This window comes from Astatotilapia calliptera, chromosome 19 (assembly GCF_964374335.1).
Source record: "Astatotilapia calliptera chromosome 19, fAstCal68.1, whole genome shotgun sequence".
Taxonomy (NCBI): domain Eukaryota; kingdom Metazoa; phylum Chordata; class Actinopteri; order Cichliformes; family Cichlidae; genus Astatotilapia; species Astatotilapia calliptera.
Window position 1 is genome coordinate 1,794,755 of NC_137440.1, and position 26,472 is coordinate 1,821,226.

Sequence of the window (26,472 nt, forward strand, 5' to 3'; positions counted from 1 at the left end):
TGTTCCAGGTTCAACATTGCAAGTGACCAATCACATTGTTGTGACGTTATTCTTTTGCGCGCCAAGCCAGTCGTGTATTTATGAAATTCCAATGTTGCAAGGACAATATCAGTTCTGCTTACCGTTTATTAAAGGGTTACGGTTAGGGTTAGGGTCAGGGTCTGTTGATCGGCGGACAGAGGCGGTTTCAAGCAGCTTAAGCACAGTTTTTTGTTTTACGCCGTTTTTTTCCGAAGTCACAAAAGTATGACGTCACAACATTCTGATTGGTCACTTGCAATGTTGATCCTGGAACAACATTTAGTATGATGATCTGGGAACAACACCAACACGAGGATATCAGATCGTGCCTCGGGGATCCAGACTGGAGAAGCCAAGGATCAGATCACACATTACCTGTTCTACCTCCTGAGTTACAGCCATGCCATAGTGCATCTAATATCCTGGTGTATTCACCATTAGTCAGTAACCATCATAAACCTATTTCCTATTGTGTGCTATGTATAAGAAATGAACCCTGTAAACCATTCACGAACTCCAAACATAAGTTAGTCACGAGTCAGCTAAATGATGAATATGCGAAGTAGAAATATGGAAGAAGTCATTGACAAAGTAGCTGATGATGCAGTCTCCCACAGTGCCTAAAAATTACAACCTTACAAGTATTCACTGTAATAAGGCTAAAAAAGACAGCTCTTTGACAATGGGATGGTGATGAAAGAATTTCCATAATACTATGGAGATGTGTTGAGTTAATCAGCATTTTGTTCTGGGGGGGCAGGGGGTGTCCATGAAAATCCACCTTCAAATGGCTGTTTCACCAAATCACCTCTGTGCTCCTGCCGTCCTTTAATGCAGCAATGGAAACAATGAAATCATTAGTCATCATTATCCGTTAGTCCTCGCTGTCACCAGGTCCTCATTTCCCCTCCTCCCTCTAATTCTCATTTCACTCCATCTCCTAAAATAACCTCACAAAGTCCACTCCCGTTTCCTGATGAGGCCGGTCTTAGTTTGCCTCACAATCACACCCTCAGTCTGTCTCCGTATATACTATCACAACATTTAGCCAAACTACTGAAGCCATGTTGATGTTCAGCCTTTAAACTGAAATTGGACATACCAGTATTACTATAAATATGATCACTGGTTCATTTACTAGAAGAAATTTCACAACAACAAATTCAATCTGGCAAAACAGCAGAAACCCTGAAGCTGTACAATTCTAACCTAATAAACAATAAGCATCCATTGTTCCATTTCCTTAGCTGCTTATCCATGTTCATGGTCATGGGGTGGCTGGAGCCTAGCGTAGCTAGTAGTACTTCACGGACAGAACGCAAGTGTATCCCATCTACAATAATGTTTATCATTACAAGTCATTTTACAGACATCTAGCCATTGTCTTTCACCTATCCATGGTCGAATTAAGGTTAGGCTAAACGCCAACACACTTTCAATTATCCTTGAGAGGATAAAGACCTGGTCCAGCGTTCCATGACAGTACGAAAACTGCACTGTTCCTACTGTATCCGAAATTCAACGAACGTTCCTTTCCAGTACCCCATTGTAGAGCTTCCCAGGAAGGCTGAGGAGTGTGATCCCCCTATAGATGAAACAGATCTTCTGGCCCCCTTCTCAAAGATGGGAGCCACAAGCCCAGTCTGCCAATCCAGAGACTCCACGCCATGTTGTAGAGGCGTGTCAACCAAGACATCCCTACAACATTCAGAGCCTTTAGGAACTCAGGAGAAACCTCATTCATCCCAGGGGCCTGGCATCCAAGGAATTGTTTATCGACTCCCAGTGATGGGTGAGTCGTCGACTCACACCTCCATAGCTTCCTCTACAGAAGGTGAGTAGGGTTAAGGAGATCGTCAAAGTACTCCTTCCATCACTAGATCAGCTGCCTCCCACAGGCTAACCATGTCCAATAGGATTCCTCCTTCAGCTTGATGGCTCCGTGCACCTCCCATGTCCGCCCTCTAGTGGGATTACCACCACCACAGGCACCAACCACCTTGTGACCATAGTTCCTTGCAGCAGCCTCAGCAACAGAGGTGCAGAACATTGTCCAGTTAGACTCACTTGGAATGTTGGTGTTCTGGCAGAAGTGCGAGTTGAAGATGAACTGGGCCGGAGCCTCTGCCAGGTGTTCCTAATGCGCCCTGACTATACATTTGGGTGTCGGACCACTGCCAGTAAGTTACATATAATGAGCACTTCGGGGCATTTAGTGGAGCAGAACAATGGAAATCCTACTGTTCTCACTCTCTTTCATTAAAAGTGGTATTAGTTCAGGATATAGAACTATGCTATCATAAATTCAGATGATAGCATAAAGTGACTGTTACTATTTGATTAAGCTTCTGCTTTGCCCTAGCTAAATTGTGTAAATAAAATATCCTGCATCAGGTCTCAAGATTTGGAAATTCCCATTTAAAATGTTTTTGAAACAGAAAAGCACAATTTTTTTTCCTGGCCACTTAATTTTAAACCAGCCAAATTACCGAGTGCACAAATCATAGAAGAGAGCTGCCAATAATAAGTGTGGCTGACAAATTGTACTTGTTCCACATGGCTACTCAGGAAAATATTTGAGAGCCCGGCAAATGTCCTTATACAGGCTTGATCTAGCTTCTGCATTACCTGTTGGGGAAGATCCTTTGGAATCAATTTAGAGCCTTTGGGTTGATTCTGGCAGATCCAACATCTTCAAAACAGCAATCTTTCATGTTTGGACGTGAATAACTTCAACAGTAATTTGGTGCGTTCTAGCTGGTGTAGCTTAGTTACCACACTGAGAAATAAAGCTCCCCATTTCTGCCATTCAACCCCCAGTGATGGTAATCTAAAAGAAAAACAAAAGTCGATCTATTTTTTGCCTTTAAAAAAAAAAAAAACCACATAACCAGTGGATTGAAATGTTTTCAAGAGTTTTTTTTAAAAATTAAAATAAGTAAACCAGCAGAAACCATCATCTTTAGCTAAATAAGACGTTGTGGAACTTGCATAAAAATCATTTTACACACATTTGTCCAGTGACCTGCAAAATAAGCATTTGAAGGACTGCCGCTAACTTCAAGGATCTTTTTGTATGTTCATGGATGGAGTTGATTCGGTCTAAACTCCATCTCTAACACCATACTAGTTATTTGGACATTTCGATGTAAGAGATGAAGGCAATCTCTTCGTGAGATTTACATTTTTACATGTTTAAATACTGCATTTTAATCCGCTTTAAATCTCTATATTTGAAACAGCCAATCCCTCCCAACCTTGCCCACAGGCCTGTACCAATGGCCATGAATTATTCATGTGGGTTAAAGAACCTTCATTTAATTTCCAATCATTTTCATCTGTTTGCATGGCTTGTAATGAGATGCTAAGATGCCTGAACTCCCTGAGACAGGGAGAGAAGGAAAACAGACAAAGGGACAGAGTAGCACTTAGGATTGCATAATCAGTCCAGAGATAAGGACCTATCTCCATCAACCAGCAAACTCTAGTGTTTCTGCTTTTCTCTTTATTGATGTGCATCTTCATTTCTCTCAGTCTTTTGTCTTTAAATCAAGAACAGAAGAGAGCACTGGGAAAGGCGAATGAGAAAAGTAAAGGACTGATGCTCATATAGTGTTTTTCTACACTAACTGAGAAGCGACTGCAGGTTCAGTATCTTGCCCAAGAATAATTTGCCATGGAAACTTGAGCAGCCAGCGATCAAACCACTAACTTTCCAGTTAGCAGAGGACCTCCTCTACCTCCTGAACCATAACAAGGCAAAAGAGTACAGCTTTTTTCTAGACAATGTACAACTCAACACAAATCATGGCACATCAGAATCAGAATCAGAATCAGAAAGGGGTTTATTGCCAAATGTTGAGCAGGTTTACAACATTAGGAAATTGCTGCGGTGCTTCAGTGCAAACATGGTGTCATAAATAGCACTTAAATAGACATGAAAAAATAAAAGTAGGGATAAGAATTAAAAGTGCTACGTAGAAAGATATGTGCATGAGCTATACATGAGATATATACATGAGAATAAGAATTAAGAGTGCTACGTTGAAAGATATATACATGAGTGCAGGTGGTGATCAGTGCCAATCATGGAATGATGCAGTGAACACAGCGTAGGGTCATGTGTTAGTAGCGGGAACAGTCATGTGGTTATTGTTCATGTGTCCAACAGCAGAGGGGAAGAAACTGTTCTTATGGCGAGAGGTTCTGGTGCGAATGGACCGGAGCCTCCTGCCTGAGGGAATGTGAATAACATGTGAATAACATGTGAATAATTATAATTATACTGCAGATTGACGGCTTGAACAGAGAGCTCGGGACCGTTTTGGGCTGGAGTCCCCAGCCCTACGTCAGGTGGTGGAGGTATGTGGTGGGGTGTGGTCTCTCTCCAAGCGTAAAGTCTGTTTTCTGTCACCGCAAAACAAGCCTGCTGCTCAAGCACACGGTGCTTTTCTGTAGGTGCACTGTAACATCAGGACATGAGATAAAACCTTCATTCTAACCTGCACTGTGTTCAGCAGACGAGTTGGCAAAATATAACATTAGAAGTCAATGTCAGAAAATAATATTAAAATGCATTATTTCCATAACAATGCTGCAGTCGTTCAATTTAGCTTTATTTATACAGCGCCAAATCACAACAACAGTCGCCTCAAGGTGCTTTATATTGTAAGGTAGATCCTACAATAATACATACAGAGAAAAATGCCCCTATGAGCAAGCACTTTGGTGACAGTGGGAAGGAAAAACTCCCTTTTAACAGGAAGAAACAGTGAAATGCAAAAATATGCAATTTCATAGGTAAAGCTTATTCTAATCAACAAAAGAAAAGAAAATCTATGTCGTAATATGATTAGCACAGTGACGAAAAAGGGTGCAGTAAATTATAGCTCTCCTCTCAATACTGACTCTCCTGATGGTTAATAGCATAATTCATTTACCCTTTTAGCCCTCTGGTTATGTGCACTCCCACCCCCCTGAACGTACTGTTCCAGTCACAAGTAACCAGTTGGTTTTAACAGCTCTTAAATCAACATAAAAAACATTTTTACCACCAAATTCAGTTTAGTGGGTGAGTCAATGGGTCGTTCAGTGGGCCATTCAGGGGGTCAGAGGCCAAAGGGGGCGTTGTGGGGTGGATTCCCATTCATTTCCTATGGAGGTCTCTTCTGACCGGGAACACCACAGATGTAACAAAGTTGTTTAAAACACTCAAAATTCAGCAAAAAGAGGTGCTCATCACTTTATGTGTTATATGTAAAGCTACAGTGGGCCTGGGGACAGACACAGACCTGCACTGATTTTTAGAGCAGTCCTGCTATAACAATGTAAGTTAAATGAGTCAAATTGCATCCAAACAGGTGCATCTATAGGTCAGCAAAACCCAAGTGCAAGCGACAAGTGACATTTCCTTAGGGTGAGAAATTAACAGCTGAATAAAAAGCTGGTTGCAGAGGACAAAAGCAGTTCATCTGTTCTCTCACTGCAGGGCATGTTTCACCTCTCGTCTGGCAGACTTGAGAGACCTCCCCTCCTTGTTCTGTGATAGACTCTAATTGACAATAAATGGCCACTCAGTTCACTCAGGGAAGCCTTTGATAAGCTTGGACGACTGGCTGCTTAAGTAGCTTTTTAAGTCAAGCTCTCCATGAGAGACTGAATATAGCTCGGTTTCTCTGCTCACAACCGAACACAGGGTGTGACAGTGTCAGCAGGACTGAGGAAGAAATCAAAGCTCATCGACTGTGTGCTCAAACATGTCACAAGAAACAAATGTCCAGCTGAAGGTCAGAGGGTTACACAGCTCCACAGTTTGTAAATCACAACCACTCAAATGCAACTACAGTGCACCTTTTGGACTTTTTGCATTTTTCTTAAAGCACTGTTGATTGGTTTCTTTATATTTTAACAAGAAAAACATTGCATTTTTTTTGGACATGGATCTCTTATTGGAGGATTCCAGTAACATTGAGCTTCACAGGTGGTCCTGCTTCATTAGAGCAAGGATAAAAGCTTTTGATCCCCTTTACAGTCTGTAGTTGCCACTTTTCAACATGAAGAGAAAGGCAGAGACACCAAGTAGGCTGAATAACATGAAATGGACAGTAAGAGAGATCTATTAACCCCTGGTATTAAACTTTGGAAACAGAACTGTTGTTCCATGTTTTTCTCACCATTAAATTTGTATTTTATTTAACTTACATGTCATTTCTAAGCAGAAAGTGTAAACACACTGCTCAAAAATAAAGAATAATGGTTGATATATACACTGATATGAACTGGGTAAAGTTTATTTGATTTAATTACCAACCTACAGATAACTACTCAATTCAAAGGCACCCTGAAAAGCAATGTGAAAAAATGATGTGCCAGGTTAGTCCATTCAGCCAAAAGTTGGTTGCAGCAACTCACAAAAGTATTTATTAATTTATTAACAGTATTTCACAACAGATGTAATATTATCTACAGCTACTCTTAGTACCATTGATGTTAAGTTAGACTCTTTTTCTCTAATTGATCTTTCTGAGTTAACTTCAATAATTACTTCCTCCAAACCATCAACGTGTCTTTTAGACCCCATTCCTACAAAACTGCTCAAAGAAGTCCTGCCATTAATTAATGCTTCGATCTTAAATATGATCAACCTATCTCTAATGATCGGCTATGTACCACAGGCCTTCAAGCTGGCTGTAGTTAAACCTTTACTCAAAAAGCATCACCAGTCTCCTTCCTTTCATATCATCCTTGAAAGAGTAGTTGTCAAACAGCTAACAGATCATCTGCAGAGGTTTATTTGAAGAGTTTCAGTCAGGTTTCAGAGCTCATCACAGCACAGAAACAGCTTTAGTGAAGGTTACAAATGATCTTCTTATGGCCTCTGACAGTGGACTCATCTCCTCTTAGTTTTGATGGTGCTGAGCCAAAGGTTGTGTTCAGGTAACCATCCTGTCAGTGTTTTATCCTCCTCCCTGTACACAGTTCCCGTACAGGCAGGAGTGACTGTAGTGTGATTAGTTTATTCAGTGATTGGGGGGAGCTCGTGCTGAGGGTCAGGGAGGAGGAGCAGGCAGTGCCCATTTCAACTGCCTGAGGCCACTAGGACAAATAATCCCTGATCCAGGCACACAGATAGGGATAGGGAGAGGGATAAACCAGTCTTAATGAGCATCTCAACCCGTACTCCAGGAATGATGGTACTGAACACTGTCGTCTGTAATCTATGAACAGCATCCTGATAGTTTTCAGGTTGCTCGAGGTGACAGAATGCTGTGGCAGTGCGGTCCTCTGGACATGTGCGTGCCCTGCAGGCGACCTGGACGCTGATGAGTGTCCAGGTTCTGTGGGAGTCAGGCCTTTATGCGCTGCAGGATATGCCTCTCGAAGCATCTCATGACTGCTGACATTAAGGCAACAGGATTGTAGTTGTTGAAACACTTTGGGGCAGATAACTTTGCCACAAGAGTGATGGTTGCTGTCTTCAGGCAACCTCATTGTGACAGTGAGGTTGAAACTCCTGGTCAGGCACAAAGTACTTTATCAAGTACTCTATGTGGGCCAGGAGTTTTCCTGATGTTCACAGCTTTCACCACCTATCTCACCGGGTGTTCCTGGAAGACAAGAGCAGCGCTGGTGGAATCAGGAGGCAGCTCAGCTGTGTCCGGGCTCTTCAGCAAGAGAAGTTAAAGCACTTTTAGTATTACTATCTACTCGGATCGGCTCGACATGGCACAACTCACCTCGTTTTCCATTACAATTGAATTACAGAAACAGTATGATGCAACACGAATGCCACAACAAAGGTGGACATCGAGCCACAATATGGCTGCTGCCCGGTCTGTGACTCTGTGTCACCACGGCGTTGTGTTTTATAGCCAGTTCCCTCATTACCGGGTTTCAAAACTGGCACTTTTGATTTTCGTGAAGGAGACGTTCTCATGACTCACCGAGTGATGCCACTAACTATCCAATCACTAGGATGAAGTCTGTTGATGTCACATTTTCAGATTCGCCTCGGATCACTTGGAACCCGGGCGAGCAGATACGAAAAAAGTACCAGCTACTATATCCTAATGGAAAACGCTGAGAACTATGGCACGCCGACCCGAGTAGGTACTAATGGAAACGGGGCGTAATTCTTCTGCCAGCGTGGTGTCAGCGGGGTGGTGACGGGTGTGGACCCTCTGTAGTTGGTGATAGTCCCTCCCACTACAGAGCATCCACAACCCTTCCAGTTTCGTTTTGTGAGCCTCTTTTGCACCCTTGATGGCTCTCCACTGCTCTGCCCTTGCTACACTGTATTGAGCTTTGTCCCCTGACTTGCAGCCTGAGTTCCATTTCGTCATCGGAGGTCATTCAAGGTTTTTGGTTTGTATTGACCAGAGTACTTTTGCCCACTGTTACATTGTCAGTGCAGCTCTGTCTCTGTGTACTCCTGAAGGTCATGATGAAAACGCTCCACTCACTGCTGTCTAAGAAATCTTACAGTCAGAAGAGAACTCCCTCAGGACAGGTTTTAATGTCTTTAATGGGAGGTTTGGATCTTTTCCTGATACCTGCACATGTATGCTGGTATCAGAAGTATTGATAAGTGATTTGACAGTTCCAGATTAGAGAGGGGTAGAGTCCTGAAGACTTGCTTAAATACAGTGATCTCATTTATTCGTCCTTCTGATGAAGCACTGTATGTACTGTACAAAGTTAGGGAGTACAGACTGAAGACAAGCCTTGTTGAAGTCCCCAAAAAGCTCCCTCAGGATGGGCCTGCAGCTGTTTGTGTATTATATTGTACAGCTGGAAGAGCACCGTGTTAACATTAACATCAGGTGGTATGTTCACTGCAGTGATGATCACTCTGGCCATGTAGAAGGGTCTGCACATGCATTTCCCAGTCCAGGAAGCATGAGTGTGATCCTACTGTTCATGCACCTCTTTGTTATGATGTGGTCAGCTAGCTGAGCAGCCAAGTCCAGAGAGAGTGTAGCATAGCTCCACAGTTAGTAGCTTCAGTCTGTCGATTCTGTGGGAGATCGACCTCGCGCTGGTAAGGAAGATGCTCAGAAGTGAAAGGAGCTGTTTCCGTAGTCGTGCAATTAGGCTTCCTCTGAGAGACACAGCAAACCTTCAGGAAATGACACATTTTCAAGTGCAAACCTGGAGGAGCTGGACTACCTCTGTGGGGTCCATGTATCACCTCAGTGGTGACACTGATCCAAAACAAATGCTTGTTACCCCTCTAAGTGTTGTTAATTTAATTAACACCAAAGAACCAAACAAACAACCCCTCTGCTACTTAACTCACGTCATGCTATACTAAATATATTTAAAAATGTTACATTAATTTTTTGAGCAGTGTATTTGAAGAAATGTTTGTGTTGCAACAAATGTAACTGTAACAGTCTCTGTCTTTCAGTGGTAATGGTTCTGTCGACACTATAAAGTACAGAGGTTTAAACTGTGGCTCACACCTACCCAATCCACACAGGTCTGAACTGTTTTTTTCAAGCAAATAATCTAAATTGAAACTGCACCAATTTGATGGACCTTAAGCCCATCAAAAATCCCAAAGGGACTTTTGAGATTTTTCACTGCTTCTGACAGAGGAATTCACTCAAAAACAGAGAAAATCCCACCAACAAACTGATCAGATGGATCAGACCAGACGCCTAATAAGGCTCAGCCAGTGACAGGAAGGAAAGAGGGCGAAAAAGGGTAGAGTTTAGCAGTTACTAAAGTTTAAGTGCGATCATTGTGGATGAAAACAAGGAGAGAGAAAAGAAGCGAGTGACAAAATGCTCAGTGCCGTCTGAGACTATGGCCACATCAACTGGCCAAAACTTTTTTAAGCCTAGTCTTTAAAAAAAAGTAAAAAATTTCGCGACTCCGATTCCATTATCGATATCACTCATGGATTCATTTCCTTTTAGGTCCTCTTATCAGTTCTCACTGGCTCCGCTTTGAAAGTTGCCACCATTGCTAAACAGCATATCGAAGTAAATATATACGTGCAGATTAACTGCATGTTGTGTGGTCAAATGTTTGTGCATGATGGAGGTACTTCCCCTCTTTGTTGGGCTCAGTGTGGGAAATACTGTTAGCGAATGCAAACACATATTACACAAAGCACTTTTCTTAAAAGTAATGTAATATGCACACACGTGATCTGTCTCTTAGTGATTACATCTGAACAAAAATGCTAGAAGCACAAAGACACTATCCACAGTGAACAATTAGAAATCAAGGCTTCAGTCTGACTCCTCCCCCTGTTTATTATCTGTTCTGAGGTCCTCATTCACTCAGCTTTAACCTCACTCTGGGTTCTTTGCTAGCTTATCGTTAGCTTGCTGTCTGTGCAGGTGCTAGCAAAGAGCTAAAGTTCTGTTAGCAGTATAATGCAGATGTTTCTGTCCTGGGTGCAGTCTGCAAATTACCACTGCACTCTCGCCCTTTTGTACAATAAAAGTATTGTCCATGTGTGGCACCGTTTTCCTCCGAAGCTACACAAACCCTGCTCATTGTAGCACAAATGTGAACGCAGCAGACTAACAATTCAAAGGAATTTGAACATGTCAACTTTAAAAAAAAACAGTGTCATGATTAAAGTCACCTTATAAACATGAAACAAGGTCTGTATGCAGTGAACAAAACAAACACTGGTCACTGTGCCCCACTGATCTGGATTCATTTGTAACGTTGTCATTTAACCCATTTGTCTGGATCATGTCTAGTAATGGGTAATAGATTACAGAAAGTAATCTTTGAGGTATTTTAGAAATGGGCTCGTCACATAGTTTGTCCAGCAGAGTGTGCCCTACTCCACTGTTTAAACTTTAAGCACTGACTGAACATTTAACTGTGATTTACAGTGTATGCACAAGTATTCACAGAGCTTCACTTGTTCCAAAATGGACTGAATTCATTAATCCGGTTGTTCAGTCTGACGTCACTAGCCGTGTCTGGACCTAAACTCCGCTGCAGGTCCATATATCAAACGATCACTATGGCATTACTGAGAGTTGAAAAACTGTCTAAAGTCTTTCATCTTTAATAAAATGATCAGCGTTCTGCTCTACCAGGTGTAACAATTGAGTTTAACATCCAGGCATCCATGAAAACGGAATTTATGACATTTAACGGAGTTAGAAGTTAGCAGGGAGTTAGCTCGCTAGCTTCTATCTAAATACAATATAGCATGTCCTGACTGCGGGGTTTTGGAAACAAATTAAAACGTACAGCTCTGCTATCACTTCCAACATAAATGAAGACAGAAAACTAAACAGCAGTGATGTTTGTAGGGTTACTGAAGTTGGGCTAGCTGCTATATAATGATGTGCTACGTGACCGCTAGCGACACAGCTATGTTAGCATAATATAAACAAGCTAACTTTTTTTCCACTCGATAAAAGTTAACGTGAGTGTTCTCGGTGGTCAGGAACAAATGTAATCGCATGGCAGGATGCTGTAAAAGGACCAAACTTCAGCCAGGAGAACAACTGAGATAATCCATCCACAATACGAGGTTAGTCATTCATATACTGCTGAATGGGCTGGGCTGTAGTTACATCCTAAGGTTTTAAAAACTGAGCTTAAATAAATGATTAGCGGTAATAAAAGCCGAGGGAGGTCAACAGTGATCACTGACTGTTTTAGGAGCTTTTTGAGATTAAATAGAAGAAAATACATAACACTAAACATGTTAACAACACAAAAGCCATATTAAACGCAGACTACTTTAGACCCGGAAGTAGGATTCGTCACGTCATCACTGAACGACCGGATACCAATAATGAATAAGTGAAAAGGTTTGGTTAAGATTCTTGCGAATTGCTTTGATTTTCTGTTTCTGAAACTTTAAAACCAAATCCTGTTCCTGTCAGAATATTTGTTTCCTGGTTTTGAACATGATTCTTACAAGTCTTTGAAATCAAAGGACAATAAATGACAATTCAAACAGACACACATCAAAACCTTCTTTCGTTTTAACCCCCAGAAAGTCATTTTATTATTCTAAAAAGCCTGCAGGGTTACATTAAAGCCCAACCCTAATCTTGCCATGGGTTCAAGCTCAGAGGATTAAAAACATTACATAGTATTTTCTCTGCATCTCTGGACAGACAAAATTAGAAAATAGTCTTAAATAGGTACTGAAAACCACATTTCCAAAACAGTGATGATGATGGTGTCCCTGAATAGTTAAATATGCCTTCTTTAGTTTGTCGAGGAACAAGTTTCACAAACAGGAGAAAGAAGTGTGATGAGAACAGTGGGCAGTCTGGTTCACCTTCAGCTCATCACCAACAACAACAACAACAACAACAACATTTCACCCACCCCAATTCTAAAGAAACAAAGTGGTTCTCTACCTTTGACTTGAGGTGCCAGTATTCGTCTGTGCCATTTTCCACGTGTCTGAAAGCTGTGAGATAGTCGTAGCTGATGACTGCTGTCTGCAGACGAACAAACAAATGACATGAAGAGATTTTCAACTGCAAAGTGGAAGAATAGTTACTAACCTTCTGAGGTCTAAGTCATCGTATGTGCTAACCCTACATTGTATTGTGGTAGGAGGAGAATGCTGTGAATAACTCTGTGAATGGGAATCAGAACATTCTTGCTTCTGTATATATGATTTTACATAGTTTAACAGTTTAACATCCAAAAACTAAATAAGACATGTTCACAACTTAAGATAATAGTCAATATAAACATGTATTTTCCTGGCTTCATTCTATTCGATTTTTTTTTGTGGTGTAGAACTTTTATGTGTTAAACAGTCAATAAAATCAAGTGGACACCTTTGATGAAGCTCCTGATGATCTAGCCTCTTACTTCTTGTTTTTTTATTTACTCTTTAGTTTTGTGTGAATCTGCACGCTCCATCTGCCTGTCACTTTGCTGCTAGAACACCTGAGTTTCCCCAATGAGGAACAATAAAGGATAGACGACACCTGATCCTAGCAGGGGTGGGGGAACTCCGGGTCCGGTGTCCTGCAGGTTTTACAATAGAATAATCCTTTAATTGTCCCACAAGGGGACATTTGGGTGTAACAGCAGCAAGAAAGACACATATACAAACAAACAGTACACAAGACACAGAACAGAAACATACACAATTTTTACATATTTTAGATGTGTCCTTGATCCCACACTGCTGATTTAAATGGCTAAATGACCTCCTCAACATGTCTTGTAGTTCTCCAGAGGCCTGGTGATGACCTAATCATGTGATTCAGGTGTGTTGACCCAGGGTGAGATCTAAAACCTGCAGGACCGGCCCCTGAGGCCTTGAGGTCAACACACCTGCTATAGAGGTTACACAAGTAGCCCAGCTGCTCAAGGACAGCACATTAAACCATTCCATTGCCATTTATTGTATCTCCCAAAAGTGTCTCAAGACCATTAAGAGATTCCAGCAGACAGACAGCGAGTTGTGTGAAGAGGAACAGGATGAGCATTGCCAGAGCCGTACAAAATTACCTCCAGTTTCTGACCAAACAAACAGAAAGACTTTGTGAGCGTGGCCTGAGGGCCCAAATTCCTCTAGTGGGTCCTGTGATCACCGCCTGGCACCGTGAAGCCTGATTGGAATTTTCCATAAAATACCGTTGTGGCAGGGGTGTGCTCGAGGGGCAGCGCCACGGAGGCTGAGGACAAGCTGGAAGGAATCACACTGATGAGCTCTGTTCCCTCTTTAGTGACACCGGGGACAGGCAGTGAAGTGTGGAGCCAACCAGAAAGCTGGCCACGGAGAAACCAAAGGTGCCGAGCTGCAAGCGTTGTGTGTGCCATAACGTTAAAGGAAGAAAGAAACAGTTAGGGAACGCTGTGTGGCTCCAAGTCTTTCACAACTACTGACGTTCTGTGGTGTTCACGGATGAGAGCAGGTTCACCATCAGCACATGTGGCTGATGTGATATGTCATATCACTGAGAGGTGTACACAGTGAACAACAACACAGCACTCACAATGAAGGTTTTTAACTATAAGGACAAAGAAGCAATGATGAAAGCAGCCAGGCTGAAAAAAAGGAGATTTTCTCCTGGAAGCAGCCAGTGATGTTCTATCAGGACGTGGCTCCTGGAGTAACAAGATGAGACGAGCTCGGGAGCTCATGGCATAACATCGCATTCATGACAATAAGGAGAGGCCACATATCTGTAACAGCTCTGCTGAGGCCAAAGATTTCATCAGGATCATCCAGGTAAAGAAAGGTCAGCTGGAAGTAACACAGGAGGATGTTGGAGCATCCGTGTGAATAAAAAGTATGATTTTTAAACAAAAACACTGATGACACAACAGCAGTGACGATGGCGCTGTCATAGTTTAACATGGAGTCAGTCTGCAGACAGCACAAAGAGGAAAAAGCTGGTGGGAGTCCTTCATCCAAGCACCTGATTGACAAACTCCAATGTGAAGAAAGTAACTTTGTAGCTGTTGACTGTTAACTTAGTCTGATACAATGTTTCAATCAGGCAGGTCGCTGAAGGCGCATGTCTGCTGTCCCACTTGAATCTGAAGGAGGGTGTATTACATCAGTGGTCCCCAACCCCCGGGCCGGTACCGGTCCATGAGTCGTTTGGTACCGGGCCGCGAGAGTTGAGACTCAGGTATGAAATGTATGGTTTTCAGGGTTTTTATGGGTTTTCAGCGTTATTTTGTTATCGTTTTTATCGTTAAATCGGTTTTCCTGGGTCTTTTCACGTGTGTTATGAACAGAGATGGGCAGTAACGCGTTACTGTAATCTGATTACTTTTTTCAAGTAACGAGTAAAGTAAGGGATTACTATTGCAAAAACGGTAATTAAATTACAGTTACTTTCCCGTAGGAACGCTGCGTTACTGCGTTACTAAAACCGTGATTTTTTGCGAGAATGTCTCATGACAGTGACGTAAGCAAGTGCGACGTTCGTGCCAACAGCTGTGTGCAGATCAACAATGCATCACATATCGATTGTGGGAGAGAGTATGAGCGTGCAGCGTGGAAGTATTGACCTTACTTTGAGTTTGATTCCATAAAAAGTGACAAAAACATTAGTGTCCGCTGTGCGTGGGAAGAAAACTTCTTTTTACAGAGAAAAAAACCCCTAAACTTCCAACAAGCACCGAGTAGCTACGACGTAATGGGAAACTCACAGAGAAACTCGCGGATTCTTCCACTGACCGCGGCACACCTGCACCAGGGTAAACCTCCGCCTGCCCCACTCCTGCTTTACAGGTGAAAATAGAGCAACAGGACCGCTGAGTCTTTGACTTTATTTATTTTCTGCTGTGTTTTACTTGCATCTATTTGAAAGACTGAGTGTAAACACAAAAAATATTTTATTTTATGTGCTGGAATGTGCAGAAAATAGGTTTAAATGTTAAACTAATTTCTTCCAGTCAGAGAATGTTGCATATAATTAAATGTTTGCTTGATGCATAAAGTTAAAAGATTAAAACTAATAAAACAAGTTTTAAAAAGAGACTTTTCCATTTGATTACATTTTGTATGATGATTATGCAGAAAAAGTAGAATTGGGCTGAAAGATCTATCGCTTTATCACCTCTTCAGGTTGTAAATCGTGTTTTTAAAAAGTAACTAAGTAACTAAGTAATTAATTACTTTTGAAAATAAGTAATCAGTAAAGTAACGGGATTACTTTTTGGGGGAAGTAATCACTAATTAGTTACTGATTACTTTTTTCAAGTAACTTGACCAACACTGGTTATGAATAAATCTTTTTTTCGGTACCAGTACTAGTTTTATTTTGTTGTATTTATCCGCGACACCTTAAAGGCCGGTCCGTGAAAATATTGTCGGGCATAAACCGGTCCGTGGCGCAAGAAAGGTTGGAGACCTCTGTGCTAGATGATCTTTATTTTATTATCTTTATCAAGGTTTTCCTAACATTATTTTTCAGATTCAAAGTGAAATCACCCAAAACCGTATGAATTAAGCAGGTTTTAATAAAACTGTATGAATATTTAAAATATCAGAATCCCAGTGCAAATGTACACGGGCCAGAAACACTGACTTGGGTCTGTTAGGCTGGACACCGAATCATTAGTAACATTAATTCTTTTGTTAACATTAATTATTAACAGCTACACATTATAACAGCTTGTTTTCAGCAGCACGACATTTTCCATCAAAGCCCACACTGTTCTTTGAATTTACTTGATTTTAATGAGTTCATCAGTGACACGTGGTGAGCTCATGTGATTTCTTCTTTTCATCCTCACTTAATTTTCCCCAGTAAATCCAAAGTATTCACATAAGATTGAATTTGTGTTGATTCAACATGACTTCTGTGATCTATTCTTATAGTTATTGTTTTATGGTTGATTATGTTAATTTGCTGCAGTCACTAGAGACCTCTAAACTTCATGCAGCCTTCAGATCACCTTAGGAATTCAGGCTGGAGCAGAGTTCATCTTTCAACAGGACAATGACCGCAAGCACGCAGCCAAGACAACAAAGAAGTGGCTTGGGGACCAATCTGTGAATGTCCTTGGGTGGTGCAGCCGGAGCCCAGACTTGAACTCGATTAAACATCTCTGGACCAACACTCCCCATCCAACCCGATGGAGCCTGAGAGGCTCTGCAAAGACGAGGAGAAACTGGCCAAAAACAGATGTGAAAGCCTGTAACATCGTACTCAAAAACATGGGAGGCTGTAACTGCTGCCAAAGATGCTTCAATGAAGTACTGAGCAAAGGCTGTGAATACTTATATGCATGTTGTACTTTAGTTTTCTTAACAAATTTTCAAGAATTTCAGGCAAACTGTGAATATTTCCTGGATGCACTGTAGACCTGCCCTAAAATGATTTGGGGATTTATGCAGGAATTCTCAAATCACTTACCAACAGTGTTGAATAAATCTGACTTGATGGCTTGAATGAGAAACTAAGAAAAGTAAAGAGGTAACACAGAAAGGCTATGAGGTAATACAGAAAGAACAAGCTAAAAGCTTCCATCGTTGTTGTTAAAACCTTAGCTTCAAATGCTAGTTTGAAATTCAAGGAAGCTTGGAACAACCATCTTCCACAACTTCCCAGCTAAAATTCTTTTTAACCCTTTGAAGGCCTACTAGGAGCAACCTTTGAAGCTCTTTTGTGAACTGAGGAGTTCCTGTCATATTTCAGGCCTGCTCAAAGAACAAAATCACTGGGTTGGAATCAGATATTAGTGAGCGTGATCTCTGCTTATGCAGTAACCACTAGAAAAACCCAGAAAAAATTCTAATGCTCAACACAGAACATTTTTATTGACATACACTAAAGGCACAGGGAGGTCATCAAATGTTGTCTTTATGGGATAAAGAGTTAAAAACCATCACTGCCTATCCCACCTGTTAAATCCTCAATAGAAAAGTGTGAATTGATTTTCTTGAATTTCTTGATTATTTTAATAAAACAGTGCTACACTGAATTCAGCCACAGATCTCTCTGGAAGCCTGAAACACACAGTGGTACCGTCCAATTCTTCCGCCTACCTGTCAGACTGGATCGCTACTCAGTTTTTAAAAGATACTTTTCCAGTTGGTTTAGAGACTGGAACAATTATAAACTCCTTTCTGTCATCTGGGGTTTTCACCTCCAGATACACAGACAACAGTTAATCCAAAATGCTCCCGCCAAGCTTTTAACCACATCGGTTATTGTAACTCTTCATTGTTACTTGTTAGTTTTACAACCATTTTTAAGATTACAGGGAGTGCAGAATTATTAGGCAAATGAGTATTTTGTCCACATCATCCTCTTCATGCATGTTGTCTTACTCCAAGCTGTATAGGCTCGAAAGCCTACTACCAATTAAGCATATTAGGTGATGTGCATCTCTGTAATGAGAAGGGGTGTGGTCTAATGACATCAACACTCTATATCTGGTGTGCATAATTATTAGGCAACGTCCTTTCCTTTGGCAAAATGGGTCAAAAGAAGGACTTGACAGGCTCAGAAAAGTCAAAAATAGTGAGATATCTTGCAGAGGGATGCAGCAGTCTCAAAATTGCAAAGCTTCTGAAGCGTGATCATCGAACAATCAAGCGTTTCATTCAAAATAGTCAACAGGGTCGCAAGAAGCGTGTGGAAAAACCAAGGCGCAAAATAACTGCCCATGAACCGAGAAAAGTCAAGCGTGCAGCTGCCAAGATGCCACTTGCCACCAGTTTGGTCATATTTCAGAGCTGCAACATCACTGGAGTGCCCAAAAGCACAAGGTGTGCAATACTCAGAGACATGGCCAAGGTAAGAAAGGCTGAAAGACGACCACCACTGAACAAGACACACAAGCTGAAACGTCAAGACTGGGCCAAGAAATATCTCAAGACTGGTTTTTCTAAGGTTTTATGGACTGATGAAATGAGAGTGAGTCTTGATGGGCCAGATGGATGGGCCCGTGGCTGGATTGGTAAAGGCAGAGAGCTCCAGTCCCACTCAGACGCCAGCAAGGTGGAGGTGGAGTACTGGTTTGGGCTGGTATCATCAAAGATGAGCTTGTGGGGCCTTTTCGGGTTGAGGATGGAGTCACGCTCAACTCCCAGTCCTACTGCCAGTTTCTGGAAGACACCTTCTTCAAGCAGTGGTACAGGAAGAAGTCTGCATCCTTCAAGAAAAACATGATTTTCATGCAGGACAATGCTCCATCACACGCGTCCAAGTACTCCACAGCGTGGCTGCAAGAAAGGGTATAAAAGAAGAAAACCTAATGACATGGCCTCCTTGTTCACCTGATCTGAACCCCATTGAGAACCTGTGGTCCATCATCAAATGTGAGATTTACAAGGAGGGAAAACAGTACACCTCTCTGAACAGTGTCTGGGAGGCTGTGGTTGCTGCTGCACGCAATGTTGATGGTGAACAGATCAAAACACTGACAGAATCCATGGATGGCAGGCTTTTGAGTGTCCTTGCAAAGAAAGGTGGCTATATTGGTCGCCGATTTGTTTTTGTTTTTGAATGTCAGAAATGTATATTTGTGAATGTGGAGATGTTATAATAATAATAATAATAATAATGGATACTTTATTGATCCCCATGGGGAAATTACTTGTTTTTCTCTGCATTTGACCCATTCACTCAGTGAAGCAGTGGGCAGCCCACTAAGCAGGCGCCCGGGGAGCAGTGTGTAGGGACGGTACCCTGCTCAGGGGTACCTCAGGGTAGCCGTTAAGTGGATTCGAACCGCCGACCTTCCGATCATGGGGCGACCACTTTACCTACTGAGCTATCCCTGCCCGAGTTATTGGTGTCACTGGTAAAAATAAATAATTGAAATGGGTATATATTTGTTTTTTGTTAAGTTGCCTAATAATTATGCACAGTAATAGTCACCTGCACACACAGATATCCCCCTAAAATAGCTCAAACTAAAAACAAACTAAAAACTACTTCCAAAAACATTCAGCTTTGATATTAATGAGTTTTTTGGGTTCGTTGAGAACATGGTTGTTGTTCAATAATAACATTATTCCTCAAAAATACAACTTGCCTAATAATTCTGCACTCCCTGTAGTTTGCTTGTGTTTAAGCCCTACACAGTCAGGCTCCTGCCTACAGCTGCAAGTTGCTGACTCATGAACACATTTTACAGCATGACTTTGTTAAAGACTTGCATGGTCCCTAAAGGTGATTGGGCTTTTACAGTTTAGACTGTAGAGTGATTTCTTCAGTCACTCTGTAAAATCGTTTAAATTTCTTGGTAAAGCTTATTTTTAATCTTTCTGCTTTTCTAAGCCACTAACGTCCTGATGAAACTTTTACCTTTGTCTGTGTAGGTTCTTGTTTATCCAGGTCATGGTAGTCTAAGGAGCTTGGAAAGAAAAAACAACTGGAGTTTCCTCAAGACGTTTCATCAGGTGATCTGAATGGGTCACATAACAGTGTGAGGCATGGTCTCACAATGGTTTCACCAAAACCTCTGCGGACCTACGCCTGGGCTCATGTGGTCAGGCACATGATCAATAGTGGGTCAACGACCCTCTTAAAGGACAGCTCCCACCTGGGATTCTCCATCATTCGGTCTTAGAACTGAAGACGTTCCTGGGATGAGAGCTGAAACATCTTCAAGAAACTTAAACTTTCTTTCCAAGCTCCTTAGACTACCTGTTTTAGTGTCAGATTGTATGTGTACTGGTTTTGAAATTTGAAACTGTTTTAAATTCTACTTAAGGTAGTTTTAAATTTCGAATTTTTATTTTCAAAATGTACTTTCACTGTTTAGCAACTTGGGTGCTGAATAAATACAAATGAAGTAAAGATACAAAGATGCTTCAACATAAGCAAGTTCACAGAAGTGTTACCAGTATAGCTGCCTAGTAGAAGGACTTGTAAGGACTTAATGCTATTATCATTAAAGGCATTTTAGAATATGAAATTTCCAAGTAGTGTTGTGCAGTAACTCACAGTCGCCACAGCTCGTCCAAAGCGGATCACACTTAAGTCACTGAGGTCCAGGTGACTGCTATAAAGGTAAAATCCAGATGAGGCAAGTACTGCTGTGGCTAGAGAGGAGACTTTGAGGAGCCGATTAGCCATGAGTCACTGCAAGAGGAAGACGAGGGAGGAGATCAACAAAGTGCTAAAGAAGTGTTTCATTCATTGATAACTCGGAATAATGCTGTGTTGATTCACTGTGGCTGATTCACATCAGGCACTTTGAATTGACACAAAAAGAAAAGTGCCTCTTAATATGAATCTACATTTGAGATCTGATCACGGCAGAAGGTTGCATCTTAGTTTGGTGAGGGTTCAGGCTTCAGCCAGTTTGTGCATTACCAAGGACCCCAACAAGACTAAGAATAAGACAAATATGGACTATTTTGAACTGCCCAGAGCTCTATAAATGCCCAAGAATAAAAACGTGGAGCTAGAAATGTGGAAAATAGGTCCTTTTTTATGTTTTGTAATTCCTATCTGCAGAATTAAAACTTACTTACTCATTAAAGGGGGAAGCATTTCACCAGTAGGGGTGTCGAGTTATTGCTGTTACTGTGTAACTTTGGATCTTTTAAGCACTCCCCTTTTATCAGGTTGCAATTTAAAAGAAATGAATGTTAATGATTCACTTGTTTAAATAAGGTTATACCGACTTACTGTGATATAAACTGGCACTGAACAGGAGTATAGTCTAGCCCCAGTTCAACTTCAGCTGATACGGCTTAAGCACCAAAAAAGAGGGAAAAAAAACATCTTGTAAGTGATCCTGAAAGCATCACCTGCGCGTAGAGGGCAGACTGTCCTTTATTTACGGTCAGAAACTGGGACTGTTTTTAAATAGAAAATGTCAGTTATATGTCAATCACCTGGCCTGGAGATCACTGGAGTTTATCTGATTTGTCTAAAAATAAAACAACAATATACATGCAATGTTGTCGCAATAATATCAGCTACCTAGTTTGCCACTTGATTAAAATATTACACAGTGAAAGCACTAGTCTCCTGCTTTTCTCAAGCATCTTTGTGTTGGTGCACCTAAGCCGGCTCGGCGTGTTATGACACTCACCCTGAGCAGCTAGCGGCAGGTCAGCTCAATGAATCACAAAGCAGTTCCTGCCGAGACAGCTCCAAGTAGTGTCTTTGCCTCAGACCGGATTTCGCTGGTGTCTCGTTTCTAAAAGACGCTAATAAAGAACAGGATACGGCGACTGTGAGCTTATCATCACTTGTGTTGTTGTGTTATGCAACAACCGGCTGGGTTTTGTAACAGGCGATGTATGGCTGCACCACCCAGCAGCACTCAGTGCTGACCGGCGAAACTAAACGTCTCAATGAAAGAACTACGAGCAGCTTTACCTGACTCTACAACGCGCGCTGACTGACTGCCATTTATCCGTTTGATTTGACCTCTTCGCAAAATTTCGACGCAGAGCCAAAGGATTCTGGTTAATGTAGTACGGCCTGATATGGAGCCTGTAGAAAACATGGACGACGTAACAGCTCCCCGAAAGTCTCTACTGCCCCCTGGCGTCTGGCTCCAGTATGGCTCATAAACCCCGCCTCCTGTGTGGCCCACAGGGCCGGCCCTAGAATTTTGGTGGCCCTAAAGGAGATTTCATAAATAGCCCCAAAAGATTGACTGCTCATAACTAGATGAAGATGAACACACTTCATTCTTTTAAATGTAGGGTGGGAGAAATTACATGTGTACATGTGTAACCACACAACAAATGAATTTGTTTTCAACTTGTGCAAATTATCCAATAATATTAATATGTCAAAATATGATCTAAAGGATGCAATGACACATAGCTAGAAAGTTAATATTTAACATGGAAGAATTGGGGGCAGTTTAGACCTTTCATCGAGTTTGTGTTAAGATAAAGTAAATTAAAACACCACTTATAATTATTTCCAATATTGTGAGAAAACATCAGGTTCTTTGTAACCAAAAAAGCTAGCTATTATAAATGACATTGCAGTTTTACTTAATTTGAGAAGCAAACAGCAAGTAAAGCTTGTTCTAATAAAAAACACATTAGCTAAACTAAATAGAATTGCTACGTTTTAGCTGCTGTTTGCCAGGTGAAAATTACTGCGGCTACATTCTATTTAATTTGTTCAAAATGAAATGCTAACTCCAAGTTGCAAAACAACAACAAAAAAAAAAAAAAATGCACACATACACACACAAAAATTGGTAAGTAGCTAACAACCAAAGCTAACAATACAATCAAATAGGTTACTCGGTTATTAATTATGTTTACAGTTTGTCTTGAGCTGGCTAACAAGCTGAGGAAAAACAACCTGCCGTTCAGGTTAAAATGAACTGTGGCTATTTACTGTGAAATATGTTCAAACACAATAAATACAACATAGCTTCATCCTTAAGGTAATCACACATCTGTGCTGAGACGTAGCGTTATGATGGTACTGCTCCGATCTTACCCAACCATTAGCCCCAGAAGTCCTGTTGTATTGTCGTTACCTGACAGTATGAAGCTCCTTGAGGCAACTGTGGTTGTGATTTGGCGCAATATAAATAAAACTGAAAAGTCAGCAGATTCTCGGGATTTAAATTATCCTTATGTTCAGTATACACAAACATCTTTAACATGCTGGTTCAGATGCTTATCCCAGTGAAAATGCCTTTTTACTGTTAGTTTTAAATCAAAATGAAAGTTTAAACCAAGTATGACACATATGAACATCAAAAAAATAAATAAAGACAAGCGAATGATTCAGTTGAATATATGCTCCAGTGAGACATTAAGGTTCACTAAAACTATCGACGAATAAACAGTTCATATGTCAGCAGTGCTGAAAACATGTAGGAGCAGAACTTCAGATCCTGCAGTGTGTGAAACAGGGAAGGATGTTTCAGACCTAAGGGGTAAACTTTACATTTGTGATGATCCTGTTTGTGATTACAGGAGCTGCCCAAGGATTCAGACCTCAGCACCACCCAGTGACAAAGACAGATCATCTTATATGTTCACTCTTTGTAATAACTAACTGATGAAAAAAGTACAAACACTCCCCCCCCCCCCCCCGGTTTGGATCTTTAGCCATCAGAATTGTTGTCTTAAGGCCAAGAAAGATGCCAAGCGGATTTATTTTACCAAGTGGATCATCATGGCCTTGCCATATTGGTCCATTTGATTGACCTTGATTATAATTATGTATTTATTTTATTTTGCTACAAACGGGACAGACATGACTGGGGGATAGGACAGGGAGAAAGAATGAAAGAAAGAGAGGGAGAGAAAGAAAACCAAAGGGGAGAAGAGACGGTGAGAAGGGGGGGAAGAAAGAAAGAAAACAAACAAAACACCTGGATCACCTGTATGGAGAAAAAAAACAGAAGAGAAAGCAAACAACAAAGAGCAACATAATAAAAAAAACAGCACCATCACAATAAACTAGCTAGCAGTAGATATCAGTAGATACTAAATAATAAACGATATTGTGCAGCACGCAAGATAGACAGCGCACAATGTGCTTTGAGGCAGCAGCCAAGAAAGCTGTAGTCCACGTCTGTGAATACCCGTGTGTACACCTGTGTGCACACCTGTGTGGATCAGCATGCTTGTATTCCAAAGGTTTCTCCATGTAACGATCTGCTAGGGAGTGTGGGGGGGCCACAGCCCCGTCCTCCAGGGCATGAAGCAGGTATGGAGGAGATCCAAGCCCCCGACATCCAGAGGCCCCAGAGTACGAGGACCCGAGGAGGACCACCAAAGGGGGGGGGGAACCGTGCCACCCTCCTGGGAAGAGCTGAGTAGAGCCCCAAAGGAGAGGTCACCCAGCAGCTACGGAGCAGAGGCCAGAGGGGGTTGCAGTGGCGTGCCCGCGGGCTCTGCCGGCAGCCAGCTGTGCCAGAGAGGACCGAGCTTCAGGCCCAGAGGCCGGAGGTCTGAGGGCACCCCACCCCCCGGAAGGAGCCCAGCCGGGCCACAGACCCCAGGCCCCGCCAATCGACACAGACGAACAGGCGCACGCGGACACAAACGTGCATTCCCACCCCATATGCACCACCAAATACTCGACACTCACCCAACGTGTAGACAGACACAAATAGACACTGCACAGACAGTCTCACTCCCCAAACATACTCTATATCCCAGGTCCAGGTACCCCCGCCCTCAGAGGGGCAAACCGCACCTAGACCCAGGAGATGTTACCCTTCTCTCTGGGGTGGAGGCAAGCGGACCAAAAGTACAAACACTTAAGTACCACATGATGTGCTGTCAGCGAAAGCTGCAGCTGTTTTCCTGATAAAGTCAAAGACAAAAAGCCAAAGGGATTAATCATCCATATAACTGTGTCACTGTATATCAGCAGAAACATGAATTCAGTTTGGTGTTTCAGTAAACTACTGATCTCAGACCTGCACAGATTCTGCTTTTAACACTGAGTGTACTCAGCTGCATGAAGAGCACATGAGATAAAACCAGATGGAAGGTCAAACATCTTCACTTGTATGTTGAACTAAAAACGTCTGATCTGGAATTCTTTCACACTGCTTTGCTAATTGTCAGCTGTGTGTCAGGCTAGGACCCAAATGTAGGACTCAGAGACGGAAAACGTACAGCAGCAGCTTTATTGCTGGAGAAACAAACTAAAAGTAAAATACATGAACACTAAAGAAATAAAAGGCGATCTAGAACTACAATCATACACAGACTAGACCTGACCTGACAACTAACACGGAGAACACGACACCAAACAGAGGGACACTGAGGACTTAAATACAGGCAGGATAACCATGAGGCTGGGGAACAGCTGAGAAGACAGCTGTTCCCCAGCCTCATCCTCTGACATAACAAGACAAAGAGGAAGCAAAACTGAATACAGTGAGTGCAGGACAAGGACTATCAAAATAAGACAGGAAGCACGACGAAGACGTAGATGAAGACACACAAGCTTAACACTGAGAACAGGGGAGAAACTAGCACAGGGACATTACTGTGTGGAGAGACGGAGAGGCAGCATGAAACACGCAGACACGAGAAACACAGGGAAGACACAGAGACGGACACTAGCCGCTAGAAACGTTTCAGCATTGTCTGGCAGAAATGAAGGCGAAAATCTTCATTTTATCTCATTTTTCTTACTTTTATGTGTTTCAATGGTGTGCTCCTTTTGATGTTTAGGTTATTTATCTATCCTTGTCAGAGTCGGGGGGGGAGCCTATCCCAGCCCTCTCAGGGTGAGAGGCAGGGTACACCCTGGACAGGTTGCCAGTCTGTCCCAGGGCTATGGTATGGCTTGATTGTGTATGTGACAAATACAATTTCAATGGGAATTTGATTTGAGGTGTAGCAGCTTTACTATGAGCTCCTCTCAAATAGCTTAACTCCTGGCCTCTGCCTAACTAAGGGAGAGACTAGCCGCCCTTCAGTGAAAGCTAATTTCTGCTGCTTGTATCAATGATCTCAACTACCCAAGCTCACGATCCTACGTGAGGGTGGGGACTTTGATCGACTCGTAAACTGACAGCTTTGCTTTTACATTTAGCTCTCTCTTCACCACTACAGAAGGTCGCAGCATCTGCATCACTGCAACCATGGCCCCAGTCTGCCTGTCAATCTCCTACTCCCTTTACTCATGAACATGATCCCAGATACTTAAACTCCTCCAGCAACTTATCTGTGTGTGCACTCCATGCACACCTAAGGGGCATGGCCTTCAGACCTGGAGGTGCTAATTCTCATTCCCACCACTTCACACTTGGCCACTCACTGGTGTGAGCTGGAGGCTACCACCTGATGACACCAACAACATCATCTGCAAAAGCAGAGATGATTATGAAGCCACCAAATTCCGTCGTCACTTGGTTATGCATAGAAAGTATGTCCAGAACCATTATGAACAAAACTGGAGGCAAAGTTCTTCCAAAAAAGGAACTTTCCACATGTGAGGGAACGTGTTCTGAAGAAGCTGGCTCTACCTTTTTTATTTCATTTTTATAGCTTTTATTTTAATTTAAGTTTTCTAATATTCGTTTAGTTTGTTTAAAAGTAGCTTTTCT

The 26,472-nt window shown here is 42.0% G+C and overlaps 1 protein-coding gene across 5 annotated transcripts in view; it reads right to left on the bottom strand.

Moving 5' to 3' along the window:
• The window catches only part of adck1 (aarF domain containing kinase 1), a 115,818-nt gene extending 93,874 nt beyond the window's left edge, over positions 1 to 21,944 (bottom strand). For 2 of the 5 annotated variants that reach the window (XM_080293472.1, XM_026151629.2), the window contains exons 1-3: positions 21,505 to 21,848; positions 20,406 to 20,543; positions 12,381 to 12,464 (exon numbers count right to left, since the gene is read on the bottom strand). In XM_080293472.1, coding sequence (XP_080149598.1) covers positions 12,381 to 12,464; positions 20,406 to 20,537 — 216 coding nt within the window. In that variant the 5' untranslated portion in view covers positions 20,538 to 20,543; positions 21,505 to 21,848. Of the gene's footprint in view, positions 1 to 12,380; positions 12,465 to 20,405; positions 20,544 to 21,095; positions 21,160 to 21,504 lie in introns of all 5 variants that reach the window. The other 3 variants (XM_026151630.2, XM_080293471.1, XM_026151628.2) reach the window with 3 other exon arrangements.
• Positions 21,945 to 26,472: the final 4,528 nt, after the last annotated feature.